Source organism: Cryptomeria japonica, chromosome 2 (genome assembly GCF_030272615.1).
Source record: "Cryptomeria japonica chromosome 2, Sugi_1.0, whole genome shotgun sequence".
Lineage (NCBI taxonomy): Eukaryota > Viridiplantae > Streptophyta > Pinopsida > Cupressales > Cupressaceae > Cryptomeria > Cryptomeria japonica.
This window is the reverse complement of record NC_081406.1, coordinates 259,032,350-259,045,558: the sequence shown is the minus strand read 5'-3', so window position 1 is coordinate 259,045,558 and position 13,209 is coordinate 259,032,350. Positions and strand designations below refer to the sequence as shown.

At 38.2% G+C, this 13,209-nt stretch overlaps 2 protein-coding genes across 2 annotated transcripts; both read right to left on the bottom strand.

Annotated features, from left to right (window-relative positions):
- Positions 1–6,525: 6,525 nt before the first annotated feature.
- LOC131049921 (G-type lectin S-receptor-like serine/threonine-protein kinase At2g19130) lies at positions 6,526–7,548 on the bottom strand. Its single transcript, XM_057984015.1, has one exon. The coding sequence runs from the start codon at positions 7,546–7,548 to the stop codon at positions 6,526–6,528; it is 1,023 nt and encodes a 340-aa protein (XP_057839998.1).
- Positions 7,549–7,602: 54 nt separating this feature from the next.
- Positions 7,603–12,917, bottom strand: LOC131049922 (G-type lectin S-receptor-like serine/threonine-protein kinase At4g27290). The gene is made up of 3 exons (XM_057984016.2): positions 12,822–12,917; positions 12,425–12,499; positions 7,603–8,868 (listed from the first exon to the last, which is right to left on the bottom strand). The coding sequence occupies exons 1-3, from the start codon at positions 12,915–12,917 to the stop codon at positions 7,603–7,605; spliced, it is 1,437 nt and encodes a 478-aa protein (XP_057839999.2).
- Between the last annotated feature and the right edge of the window lie 292 nt (positions 12,918–13,209).

Below are 13,209 nucleotides of genomic sequence, written 5' to 3'. Positions count from 1 at the left end.
CAACCCCTCCCATCTCCTCCCTCATCTCCTCCTCCACCCTCGCCACCACCTACTCCCCGGTCATGACCAATCACACTACCTATAACATCTCTCCAACCCCTCCTAACTCTCCCTTGTCCTTGCCTTCCACCTCGACGATCTCCACCTCAGCCCGGATCATCATCTTCATCATCGACCTCCTCAAGTGCAGGAATAGGCTCTCCTGGTCCTGTAAGTCATGGGGACCCGTGTGTCATAAAATATTGAGCATACTTAGCAATCATGCCTGCAGCACATACGTCCACCAACATGTTCCATACACAAAACGGAAAGGAGTAGAACTCAGCCCATGCTATGGAAAAATCCAATGTTGGCCCCCAATCTGTCCTCTCCTTATGTACCCTAGCATACACAATCATCCCATGCGGCATAGGCTGTACGCAACCAAACTGTCGATATACCTGAGGAAGAATGAACTGCTCTACAAAATAAGGGGTCCTACCCAACAAAAATCTGCTAAAAAAAATATGGCACCTCAAATCTATCCTTGGGCCAAGGCTCACACAGTCGATACGGCCTGCACACCACTGTATCCATATTATCTAAGGCCTGTCTCCAATAGTCCAACTTCCCGAGCATCGGCTAAGAAGCGACCTAGCTATACATCATCACATAGGGTGCTCCTGCTGGTCTGAATCTATCCCCAATTGGATGAGTCACTGCTATATGCTCCCATGCCCAAATCTATAGTAGGGTGCACCCAGAAGATAAATTGGCCGCATCATCATAGACAACCTGATGGAGCTCATGATATAAGTGAGTGAGCAGACATATAACCCAAGCATATCATGTGTGCAGTTACACCATCTATCATAAAACTTGATCCCATCTAACCATCAACCCATGAGACTCCTATCAGGAATCAAGAAGCTACTGATCAAGCCTGCCAATACTAAAGGGAGTGGGGCATAACTATCTACCATGTCTTGCCAAGCCACTAAGTAACCTACACTATGTGGATTGCCTAATATCTCCTGCAGAGCATCTGTCCCGCCAACCTCCTCCACATCATACACAACTAGCTCTCTTGTAATCGGAATCCAAAGAATCCAATAGACATCCTCAGGTGTCAATGTAATCTCACTCGTCAGTAAATGAAAGGTGTTGTGCTCACTATGCCACCTCTCAGCCAATGCATTGAGTAGAGCCGTATTCTTCCAGTAGGAAGGCATCTCTAGCAAGTGTATCAAACCACAAGCCTCTATAACTGCTAAATCATTGGCAGTCAAATGAACTCTCATAGACAAGGTCTTTGGGTATTTCTCCCAAAGCTAAAGAGAACCTCATTGGATCTATATCAACAAGAGGGTATTATATTAGTTTTATCTCTCCTAAGTAATCAAACAATCAATAATCCAACAACAGAGGAATCTATCAAGTGATGACAATCACGACATCATACAAGGACTATCCTATCAACCAATCAGGTATCATATCGAAACCCAACATCATATCGCAAACAAACCCACATCAAAATCAAGTTTCATATCAATCAAATATCATATTGAAGATCATTCAATCAATCAAAAAACATATTGAAATCAAGCAGGATAATGCAATCAAGACTCATATCGAAGATCAATCAATCTATCAAGATTCATATCGAAACTGAGTATCGTATCAAACATAAGTTCCATATCAAAAACCAAGTTCCATATCAACAAGAGACCCATATAGAATCAGGACCCATATCAACAAGAGACCTATATCGAATCAAGACCCGTATCGAAAGTTGACTCATAACGACCAAGAACCATATCGAAATCAAACCCATATTGAATCAGGACCCATAACGACATTAACCCATATCAAAAATTGACCCATATGAAAAATTGACCCATATCGACAAGAGACCCATATTGACCTTGAGACATATCGACTTTGACTGACTTGATCCATACCAAAATTTGAACCATATCAAACTGACTCATATTGACGACTAACTCATATTGACAACCAACTCGTACCACGTGACACACAAATCAACAAATCAACATCACATCGATGTAAACGACACAAACTGACACAACGATAGGCTATAAAACTTCATAATGAACCTAAAAATCAAAATTACACATGTTAAAAATATCTTAAAATTGAAAAAATGGCACGTTGTTTCATATGTGCTAAAACAATAATTAAATGTGCTACATCAAATACGCTATTTAATTAATCATATGTGCTAAAAAATTCATCATATGCATACAATAAACTTCATATGCACTAAAATCCTAATCATATGTGCTACGACATTAATCATATGCATGAAAAGAAAATTCAAATGCATGAAAAGAAAAACCAAATGTGCTAAAACATTTAAAAAAATAAAAAATGGTGGAAAAACAAACCCTAGCGCTAAAAATTTGAAAAATCTACCAAAATCGACTAAAATCTAAGCTAAAAATTCACAAGAAGGGTTAGAAAATTGAACTTAGCAGTGAACCGTACTTCGGTGGCCTCTGGAATCGCCAAACTCACTCAAATCGATGAAGATGGTAAGGGGGTGTCATTTCTCCTCTCCACTCCAGAGCTCCAATTCTCAACTGAGAAGTGTGCAAATGAGGTGGAAATGGGCCCTTGGAGGCTTATATAGCCCATGCTGACGCAGGCTGCTGTAATGCCTTGGTGGACGTGTGGGGCATGTACACGCTATCCCCACATAGTCCTAACCCCATTTGTACATATCATTTTTAATAAAATCTATCAAGCAATAAATTTTAAAATTCTAAAAAATAAAAAAATTTAAAAATCCAAAAAAATAAAAAAAATTTTAAAAATCCAAAAAATCTAAAAATTTATAAAAAACCAAAACAAATCGAAAATCTAAAATTAAAAAATCGTCGTGCTTCACGTTGCTCTCTCACAGACTGCAATTTTTCTCAATTTATCGCCTGAGGGGGCATATCATCATTACCATATTGAATCTCCATATCAGTCCCATATCAACTTCATACCAACCAATCAAATCACATCAGTGTATCATATCAAAATCAATTTTTTATATTTAGAGAATCATATCGACAATTTTGGCGACAACATCATATCGGAAAATTTTGATGAAAAAATGAGCATTTTTCTTTGAATCAACAAGTGGTCACATGATGACTCAAAGAGGGGCAAAATGTAGACATCTAAAAGTTGCATAATGGATTAAGTGAATTTTATTCATTTAATTATCCCTAATTCTTCTAATTAATTAAATTAAGATTTAATTAATATCCCTATTCTTCTAATTGACCTTTTAATCAAATTAAAGATTGTATTAAATCTCCTTCTTCTAGCCTAACCTATTAATTAAACTAAGGTTTGATTAAGTACCCTTAGCCATTTGATTGAATAAATCTTATTTATTTGATCAAAATCCCTTTTTTCCCTTTTGATTAAATTCACATTTAATTGAAAAATCCCTTTGCATTTAAATAAATAAAAATTTATTTGTAAATAACCCCACTTGCAAAATCCTATAAATGCAAGTTGCATGCCTTTTGGCTAAATTAAATCATTTTAATGTAACTAAAATTCCTATTTTCCCTCACCCACTTGCAAAACCCTACATCTTTCACTTACATCCTAATTTCTTCTAGAAACCCTCTAATCCACATTAATCATGCCTAATTCATCTAATCCTGTCTCATCCCTAAATTTAGGGGAGTCATTTCCCTAAAAATGGGGGAAAGTCTTCAAAATGTGTGGAAGACTCTACCTTCTTCAACAAGTTAACTTGTTGAGTCTTCTAAACATGTAAGGCTCTTACATAATCCACTAGTGGTTTTCCTCTTTGAGCAAGTTAGCCTCCAAAGCCTTCCCAAGATCATTTAATGCTCTTACAAGCCCACACCTCTTAGCCATGATGGTTGTCCCTTTAACCATTTTCCCATGTTACACAAGATTTTACCTCTTGGGTAATAGCATGCCTCCTTATGTAATGACATTATCTAATGACCTAACCTCTAGAGGTTATCCCTAATACTTGCTTAGCATCTAATGATTTCTTAGCATCCTCTCAAGCCACATCTCAAGGTGACATTTGTCAACTTGGGATTGGATTGAATCCTTCTCATGGATTGATAACTTTCAATCCTAGCCCTTGTCGAGATTACTCAATCTCAACAATCCATTTCTCTATTTTGCCTATAAATAGAGTCCATTCCTTCTTCAGTTCATCTAATCCTCTTGTGCATCCAAATTATGGTCATTTTGCAGGTTAAGGAGTTCAACTTGTCATCTTCAAGCATCCAAGTCTTCAAGTATTAACATTATAGCACTTAGCATTTGCATCATGCTTTAGGCCATTTCAGTTAGCTTAATTTCATATCAATTACTTAGTTTTCATCTTCATCTAGATTATTTAGTTCATCTTAATCTTCAATTTGGAATTAACATAGCTTCATCTCATCTTCATCATCTTGATCATATCTAGTTTGCATCTTGCATCCTAAGTTTTCATCCATCATCTCACCATTCACTAGGATCTTAGTTGCATCCATTTTGATCGTAGGATCATCATTAAAATCTTGTTCTCTAAGTTGACATACAAGAGATCAAGTGCTCTTCCAAGTGAGGGCCACCTTGAATCTTGAGGATCTTTAGGGATAGAGGAGCATGGAACGATTTTGAGAGTTTTTGGTTCACTAACTTTCTTTGTGATCGCTAACTCTAATGCAATGTTTCATGTGTATGCTTGAGATGTTTTCCCCTCTTGCAGGCTAATACCACATTTATGGCATATAGCCACCACAAAAATAATGTTTCATATTTCTCCTTGAATAAGCCATAATAATTTGGCTTTCATACAACTTATTATGAATTATATTTAAAGTGATATCACTTTATATTTATGATTGTTATATATCAATAATATACTTTTAAAAATCATATATTTAGAACTAACAAGTTAAAAATGTCACACATTCAAATAGGATAACAACACATGTACCTTGGGAAAACCTTCAAACAAAAAAACTTAGCTTTCAAATAAATTATGCTCTCATATTAAAAAAAAATGTGCTTACAAATACAATGATACTTTTAACAATATTGACTATTCATTGCACCCTACTCTTACTAGAAATTTGTTAGCATTCCAATAACTTTTCAATCCCTCAAACCTAATAGCTTTCATTCATATGATCAATCTAAAAGCATACAATTTTTTTTTGCATCAAACTTTATGTCTACCTAGGATCATATCACAATAACCTACTACAAAGTTTCAAGATCTCCCAAGTCATTACAAGTGTATTTCAAGCCAATATTCCAAGCACCCTTCTTATAACAAGGACTAATAAGAAAACTTAACATATTAAGCTATTAATATTTAAAAGGTGTCTTAATATGTCGTCTTCACATGAGCTATGAGAAATAATAGCATGGAAGTACATTATACTTCATATTTTTGTGACCTTGGGATCATAAAGATGTATGTCATTTGAAAAATTGAATGTTAAGAGGTAAAGGCATCTTGGAGGATAATTTGCATTCACATGAGATTTCATCAAATAAATAGACAATATTATCTATGCATTTATTTCTCAATTACCAAAATCTAGAAAGACGTGTGATTGTATTTTAGATGTAGTGGATAAATTATCTAAGTTTGTCTATTTTATTCTTAGAAATTGTTGAAGATCAATTTCTAGCTTTTCTTGTATGTTTGTGAAAGAAATTATCAAATTAGATTGAATGAAAGAGCTAATACTTTTAAATAAAATATTTCCATCATGGACTTAAACAGTCTTGACAACAATATTTGATTGATGGTTAAATAGTAAATCGTACCATCTAGAGACTAATGGTATGAAACAACAAATTTAATATTGAAGGATATGTTTTGTATGTATGTTTTCAATCAAAAGCATAACTAAGAGAATATGTTTTGTATATATGTATGGTGATAAGTACATTTACCATATTTCTTTAAGAATAATTGCATTTTAATACATATATAATTATAAGCGTAGAACTTGATTTTACTAGACTAGTTTTAAAATTTGTGTATATTATTTTTTATAGGAATATGTAATCACTAGAAGAAATAATTTTTTATATTGATTTATTAGTCAAAATTGGTATCATTTTCAAACTTATTTTAGTATGAGTGAAGAAAAGAAAGATAAAATTATTAGAGAAAGACAATTAATGATTTTTTTTAAATTAAGAGAATCAATTTTATATAAGCTTTAATGTTATATTGATGTATATAAGCTACAACAAACATTATAACTCTATCCCCACTCTAAATGATATCATTGAAATTTCAAAATCAATATGATATCTCCCATTAACTTACCAATAACTAGTATAATAAAGATTTTGAGATTAGTTCCATTACTCATTTCTGCTAATAAATCTAGATAGATGCCATCAACATGGCTACTTTCTAGTTTTAGCTACCATTACCATGGCTACTTCCTAGTTTTAGCTACCATTACCATGACCACCCATTACCATATATATATATAGAAACTTTGTAGAAAATGATTAATCTTAAATTAGATCACTATCTTCCTCGCCTCCATGATGATCTCGAAGACTATCGAGAGACGTCTGAAACTGTGGTGCGTTGGTGTCAATTGTCCCTTGGAGTATTTGCACGACTTGAGCCATGGTTGGCCTAACATTCTCGTCTCCTTGAATGCACAATATGCTTGCCGTAACAGCCCTTCGCACCTCTTCACCATCTGCCTCTCCCGATATCCTCCCATCAACAATACCCATCAGGTTTCCGCTCTGGATTTGATCAGCGGCCCAGGGAGGGAAGTAATAGCAGTTGGAGTCGTGCGCATTCAGGTCCACATTCCTTCGGCCCGATATAATCTCCAGGAGTGTCATACCAAAGCTACATACATCCGCCTTGGGAGTGATGGGAAGACCGGAGATCCACTCTGGAGCCAAATAACCTCTCGTGCCTCTCGTGGTTGTCAGTACCCGGCTGAAATCTGTACCCACCAGCTTTGCCAGCCCAAAATCAGCTACTTTGGGACAAAACTGGGCGTCAAGGAGAATGTTTTCTGGCTTAATATCACAGTGAATGACGCGATCTGTGCATTCCTCGTGGAGATGAGCTAATCCTCGTGCAGTGCCCAATGCTATCTGAAATCTAGTTTTCCAATTCAATAACTTTCCTTCCACTTCTCCGTCTTTCCTGCGGATCAGGAAGGAGGCAAGAGAGCCGTTGGGCATGTACTCATAAAGGAGTAGCCTTTGAGATCCCTCTGCACAAAATCCCCATAGCCTAACCAGATTCACATGCTGTATTTTACCAATGGTACTTATTTCTGCACGGAATTGCTTTTCTGCTTGAGCTAAACTCCCTAACTTTTTGACAGCGACTAGTGTGTTGTCTGGTAGAGTTCCTTTGACTACAGAGCCGAATGATCCACTTCCCAGCTTATGCCTGAAATTCTTCGTAGCAACCTGCAACTTTCGGAAGGTGAAAGTTCTGAGCGATGTGGGTACGTCATCCTCGATCTCGGTGGTCTTCTTAGCAATTCTCCCACGTTTCCACATAATAAACACGGCCAGAAAAAGAACAAGACCCGCGGCGAGCCCAGGAAGCAAAATTCAAAGGCCAGAGGATCTATTTCTTTGCTTGGATGTCGAATCTCGTAATTCAGAAGCAGCCAAGCGGAGATAGAACGACTGACCACCGGACGAATTGCGCACATTCATCAAATCGCCAAACCACAATTGACACAGAGGAGGAGAGGACGTAGTGAGCAAAAAGGTCATGCAAGAGCAGTTGTTGAGGCATGCAAGCTGGCATCCATGCAAGGTTTGCTCCTTGCTATATGGAACCGCTTCATCGTCGGCTAAATGCTTGTCCTTCACTTGCAAAAAACCATCGGTAGAATTTGTGACAGAGCATTGCAATGGACTTCGGCGAACGCAACCACTTGACCACCACTCCTGAGAATCCAAAGCACGTCTATTTTTGGGCCTGAACCCCTGCAAACATGTGCACGTATCACTGGTGTTGCCTGTTGCATAGGCAGAGGAACTGAACGTTGAATATCCATTGCATGCTGTATTAGCCCCACACACACCATAAACATTGCATTGATCCCTGGGTGCGAAATGGATTCTCCACAAACCATTTCGCATCATATAGTACCCCCATAATTCACCATTATTTATCAAAATTTCATGTCCCATTGCCATACTAGGGGTTGTATACTTGCTGTACATTCTTGAGGGAGAAAGTGTTATGAACTCCATTTTAACACCAGACTCCGCCCTGGCAAATCCTGGCATATTAGCGAAATACTGTCCATTCCACTCTCCGGTAGACCAGTACGGAACAGTGTTGTGGGAGAGCAGCAAGAATTGAGTCTTTCCTGGTGAAGGATCCATTTGGAAAGAGAAAGGACCAGGTGCCGGATCAGCAGAACTCTTCCAAGAAGTGAGTTTCATTCCTTTCCACATCTTCATCCCTGGTAGCCATGTATCTACCGGATGTTGGAAACTTTCCCAAACGATTTCAGAAGAATTGCCCGCCCGTGCTCCTAACATAACCAAATTACCTGATTCCAACAGTGATGCCTGGGACGCCTTCAAGCTGTTGTCGGATGACCAAATTGATCGGCCTTGTAAATCAAACAGTCGAAGATAACCATCTCTAGATAAATTTAAAAGGCCGGGCATGTTTCTCACAGGATTTTCCCGGTTAGCCACCAAAACAATAGTCTTCTCCGATACTCTGGCATACCAGATGCCCACATACCAATTATTGGTACCGTTGGCATTGAAAAATCCAAATGCAAACGTGCCATTCTTTGAGACCACAGTCTGATTTCCGGCGAGGGCAGTCCCCACTGGAAGAGTGTCTCCCTTGTCGATTGTTATCGATTGGCATTTATTGATTCGAATTATGGATTCGGATGACAACACTAGAGTGAGAACCTGCGGTATTGTAAATTCTGTTTACAAGAATCAGAAATTATCGAATTGAAGCAAGCCAAAAAGTAATCTATTTCATTCAAATATCCAACATATAGAAGTTCATGAGATTCCAAGGGTCATAGAGACTTCTTGAGAATCGAAGCCCAACAGTCACATTTGTTTATTACATAATAAAATCTAAAAACTACGAAATTTTCAAAAAACTATATGAAAATTTATCCTAACTTCAACTAGACATAACTTTCTACTCGGGACTCGAAACTACGAGCCATTGATCTCGTTGGAAAGGTCTCCAAGAGATGTAGACCCATATTTGAGAGAGGATAGCTTTCAACTATCCGGTGGCAGGGGCTAAAAATGCCCTTAAGACCTTCAAAATTGCAAAATACTAACATATAGATAAACTAAACTAAAAAAATATATACAATTCAAAAATTCTTCTGATCATTACTTCCCCCTTGGAAAGCAATGGGCCCCATTGCATCAACACTTTGAATGAGATGAGGAAAACGTTCTTGAAGCTGCTCTCTAGTAAACCACTTTCCTTGTTGAGCAATCTACCCCGCTTGAACCACTTTGTACAAGTAAATCTGTTGTTGTTTGAGTGTTTTCACCATGGTGTCCACAATCTGATCGCATTGGAATGGGGCAGCTGCATTTGGATTCAATTCTGTAGTGGAGATTGGTTCTGCCACATCTGCAACATCTAATAGTGAAGGAAAATGTGGCTTCAAGAGTTTCACATTGAAGACTGGATGAAGACCCAAAAATGGAGGTAAATTAAGCTCAAAAGCATTATCACCAACTTGCTTGATGATGGTGTATGGCCCATAACGCAGAGGACGAAGCTTCCTATTGGCACCTGCAATCGTTCCTTCTGGATATGCAGCCACATCTTGTCCCCGACTTGAAAATTATGAGGAGTACGATGTTCATCATGTCTCACCTTATACTTCTTATTGGTGTGTTCCAAAATTTCATGAACTTCTTGTTGTAAATGATGAATTCTATCGATGAACTGGGTTGCCTTATCTTCCTCCTTACCAACATGTGGAACCAGATCAGGTTGAATAATTGGTATGGCAACGTCCATGGGTGTAAGTGGCTGATAACCAAGACAAACCTCAAATGGGTTGTGGCCAGTTGAACTGTGAATTGCCCTATTGTAGCTATGCTGAACATATGAAAGACTTTCATCCCATGTGCGGGGATGTTTTGAGTGATACATTCGTAGGATGTGTATGATCATCCGGTTCACTACCTCTATTTGGCCATCTGTTTGAGGGTGGAAAGCAGTAGACTTTATCAATTTTGTGTCCATCTTTTCCCTTAGTGTTACTAAGAAATTTGTTGTCTCTATCCGAGATAATGGTATTCGGCAGACTAAAATGAACCCAAATGTATTCAAAGAATAGCTTTGCAATGTGCTCTGTAGAAATGGTTTTTCTACATGCCACTATTACTACCATTTTCGAGAACCTATCTACCACAACATACACACAATCATGGCCTCTTTTGGTGGTAGGAAGACTAGACATAAAGTCCATAGAAACTGAGTGCCAAGGTTTTTCAGGAACAGGAAGTGGTGAGTATAGCCCAAGTTTACGATTAGTAGGCTTAGCAATAGCACATGTAGTACAGGCTTGAATATATGAAATAACATCATTTCATAATTTTAGCCAATAGAAATACTTCTAAAGTATAGCAGTAGTCTTACCTATACCAAAGTGATCAGCAACCTTACTATAGTGAGCTTCCCATATCAACTTTTTGCGTTCTGCATTGGGCACATAGATTTGGCCAAGGTGACAAAGCATTCCATCCTGCAAATAGAAATCATTCACTTGTTGTCCCTTCACTAATTGATTATAAACATCTACAAATTCAACATCATTCTCATACAAACAAGCCCAGGCTTCAGTTTGATGACCACACGAGTTCAAAACCATACTTATGGCTGCAATTGGAGGCCTGCTCAAACAATCTGCTACTTTATTAGTGCTTCCCTTCTTGTGGCGAATATTGAGGTGAAATTGTTGAAGATATGCTGACCATCGTTGATGTCGATCATTCTGCAACTTCCCTTGTGTTTGAAAAAATTGAAGGGGTTTGTGATCTGTGTGGATGACAGTCTCCTTACCCAGAATGTAATGTTTCCACTGCTTCCAGGCTTGAACAATAGCATACAGTTCCTTGTCATAAGTAGCATATCGACGCACTGTATCAGAAAAGGTCTGACTATGATATGCAATTGGATGACCATGTTGCATGAGGACTGCCCCTAGAGCATATTCTGATGCATCTGTTTGTATTTCAAATGGCTGTTGTAGGTCAGGAAGAGATAAAACTGGTGCAGAACATAACCTTCGTTTTAGCCCCTCGAATGCTTCTTGTTGAGCACTTGTCCATTTAAACTTTGCTTGTGTTCCCCCCCCCTCAATGACTGATTTAGAGGCCAAGACAAATGGGAAAATCCCAACACAAACCTGCGATAAAAGTTTGCTAACCCGAGGAAACTTCATAACTTTGTGAGATTTCTAGGAGACGGCCAGTCCTTAATCATCTGTATCTTCTCTGGATCAACATGGACACCCTCACTGTCAATAACATATCCTAAGTATCTGATACTCTGCATACCAAAGGATCACTTTTCTTTGTTTGCATAAAGCCCATGTTCTTGTAAGGTTGAGAGAATTTTTTCCACATGTTGCAAATATTCCTCCCAAGTTCTGCTAAAGATGAGTATGTCATCTAGATATACCACCATGAAGGAATCAGTGAATGGTCTAAGTATATCATTTATCATTCCCATGAATGTCGTTGGAGCATTTGCTAGACCGAAAGACATCACTAGCCATTCAAACAATTCCTCTTTAGATTTGAACGTTGTCTTCCACACATCTGCTGATTCAATTGGTACTTGATGGTACTCTGATTTCAAATCAATTTTGGTAAAGAATCGGGCCCCTCTAAGTTGGTCCAAGAAATCATCTATCCAGGGAAGTGGATACCTAGTTTTGACTGAAATTTTATTCAAGGCCCTATAGTCAATACAAAGTCTACAGGTTCCATCCTTTTTCTTTGCTAGAACAATGGGGCTGCCACAAGGTGATGCACTTGGACGAATATGTCCCTTCTCAATCAATTCTTGTATTTGCCTCTTAATCTCATTATTCTCTAATACTGACCTACGGTAGACTGGTTCATTAGGTAATGGAGTTCCTGGTATCAAATCAATAGTATGTCTCACTTGGCAGTGTGTAGGTACCCCAGTTAGTAACTTAAATAGATTGTCATATTTCATCAAAATTTGATCCATAGATTTTTTCTGCAATGTTGTGGTGTTTGTGATGGTGTGGGAATTATAAACAGATTTCCTTTCTTGTTCAGAACGAATCACCAATAAAATGAATGTTCCCATTTTGGCAACTAACCTCTTACATTGCTTGGCACTAATCAAAGAGTTAGTGTATGCAGGGCTTACCTCTAGTATTCGGTATTTCTGGTCACGTAATCTGATGGTCACGCTGCGAGGCCTGGACTCATAAACACCATGTCGCTGGTACATATATGGTTGTCCCAATAGAACATCACAAACATCTAAGGGAGCCACATCACAAATTACCTCATCTTTGAAAGGCTTTATGGAGTATGAAAGGCGACACTGTTAGTGCACCTGGATATCTCTTCCTTGACTAACCCATCCCATTGAATAGGGTTGCGGGTGGGTTGTTGTTTTCAGATTCAGTCTCTTCACAGTCTATGCTGATATTAGGTTCTTTTGACTTCCGCTATCAACAATAAAGTGCAGAGCTTTTCCTCCGACCCACATTTGTGAATGGAACAATCTATCCTCATCCTCCCAGGGCTGTAGTAGCTACCGTGGCATATGGATCAGCCTCAATGACCTGTTCATGATTTCCTTCTGTGCATGTTTCTGCCACCTTAGATTCTGCCTTGTCTTCATGCGTCTCCATCATTAAGCTTTTGATGGTTATGCAATCTTTTGTATTATGCGAGAGACTCTTATGAAATTCACACCACATACCATTTTCTTGTGTCTTCTTCATACTCCATGTTTTTTTTGTGGGTGAATTGGGAGAGGGTTCCTTAGAGCTTTGTTTCCATGTAGTTTTGTCACCTTCACTCTTCCATCTGTTGTTTGTGAAATTATCTCTCCTTCCTTTCTGTTTTGATTTCTCCTCAATTTTGGTAGCAAATTTATATGCACTAGGTAAAGTCTCTATGTTAAGGAATTCCATTTCGGTT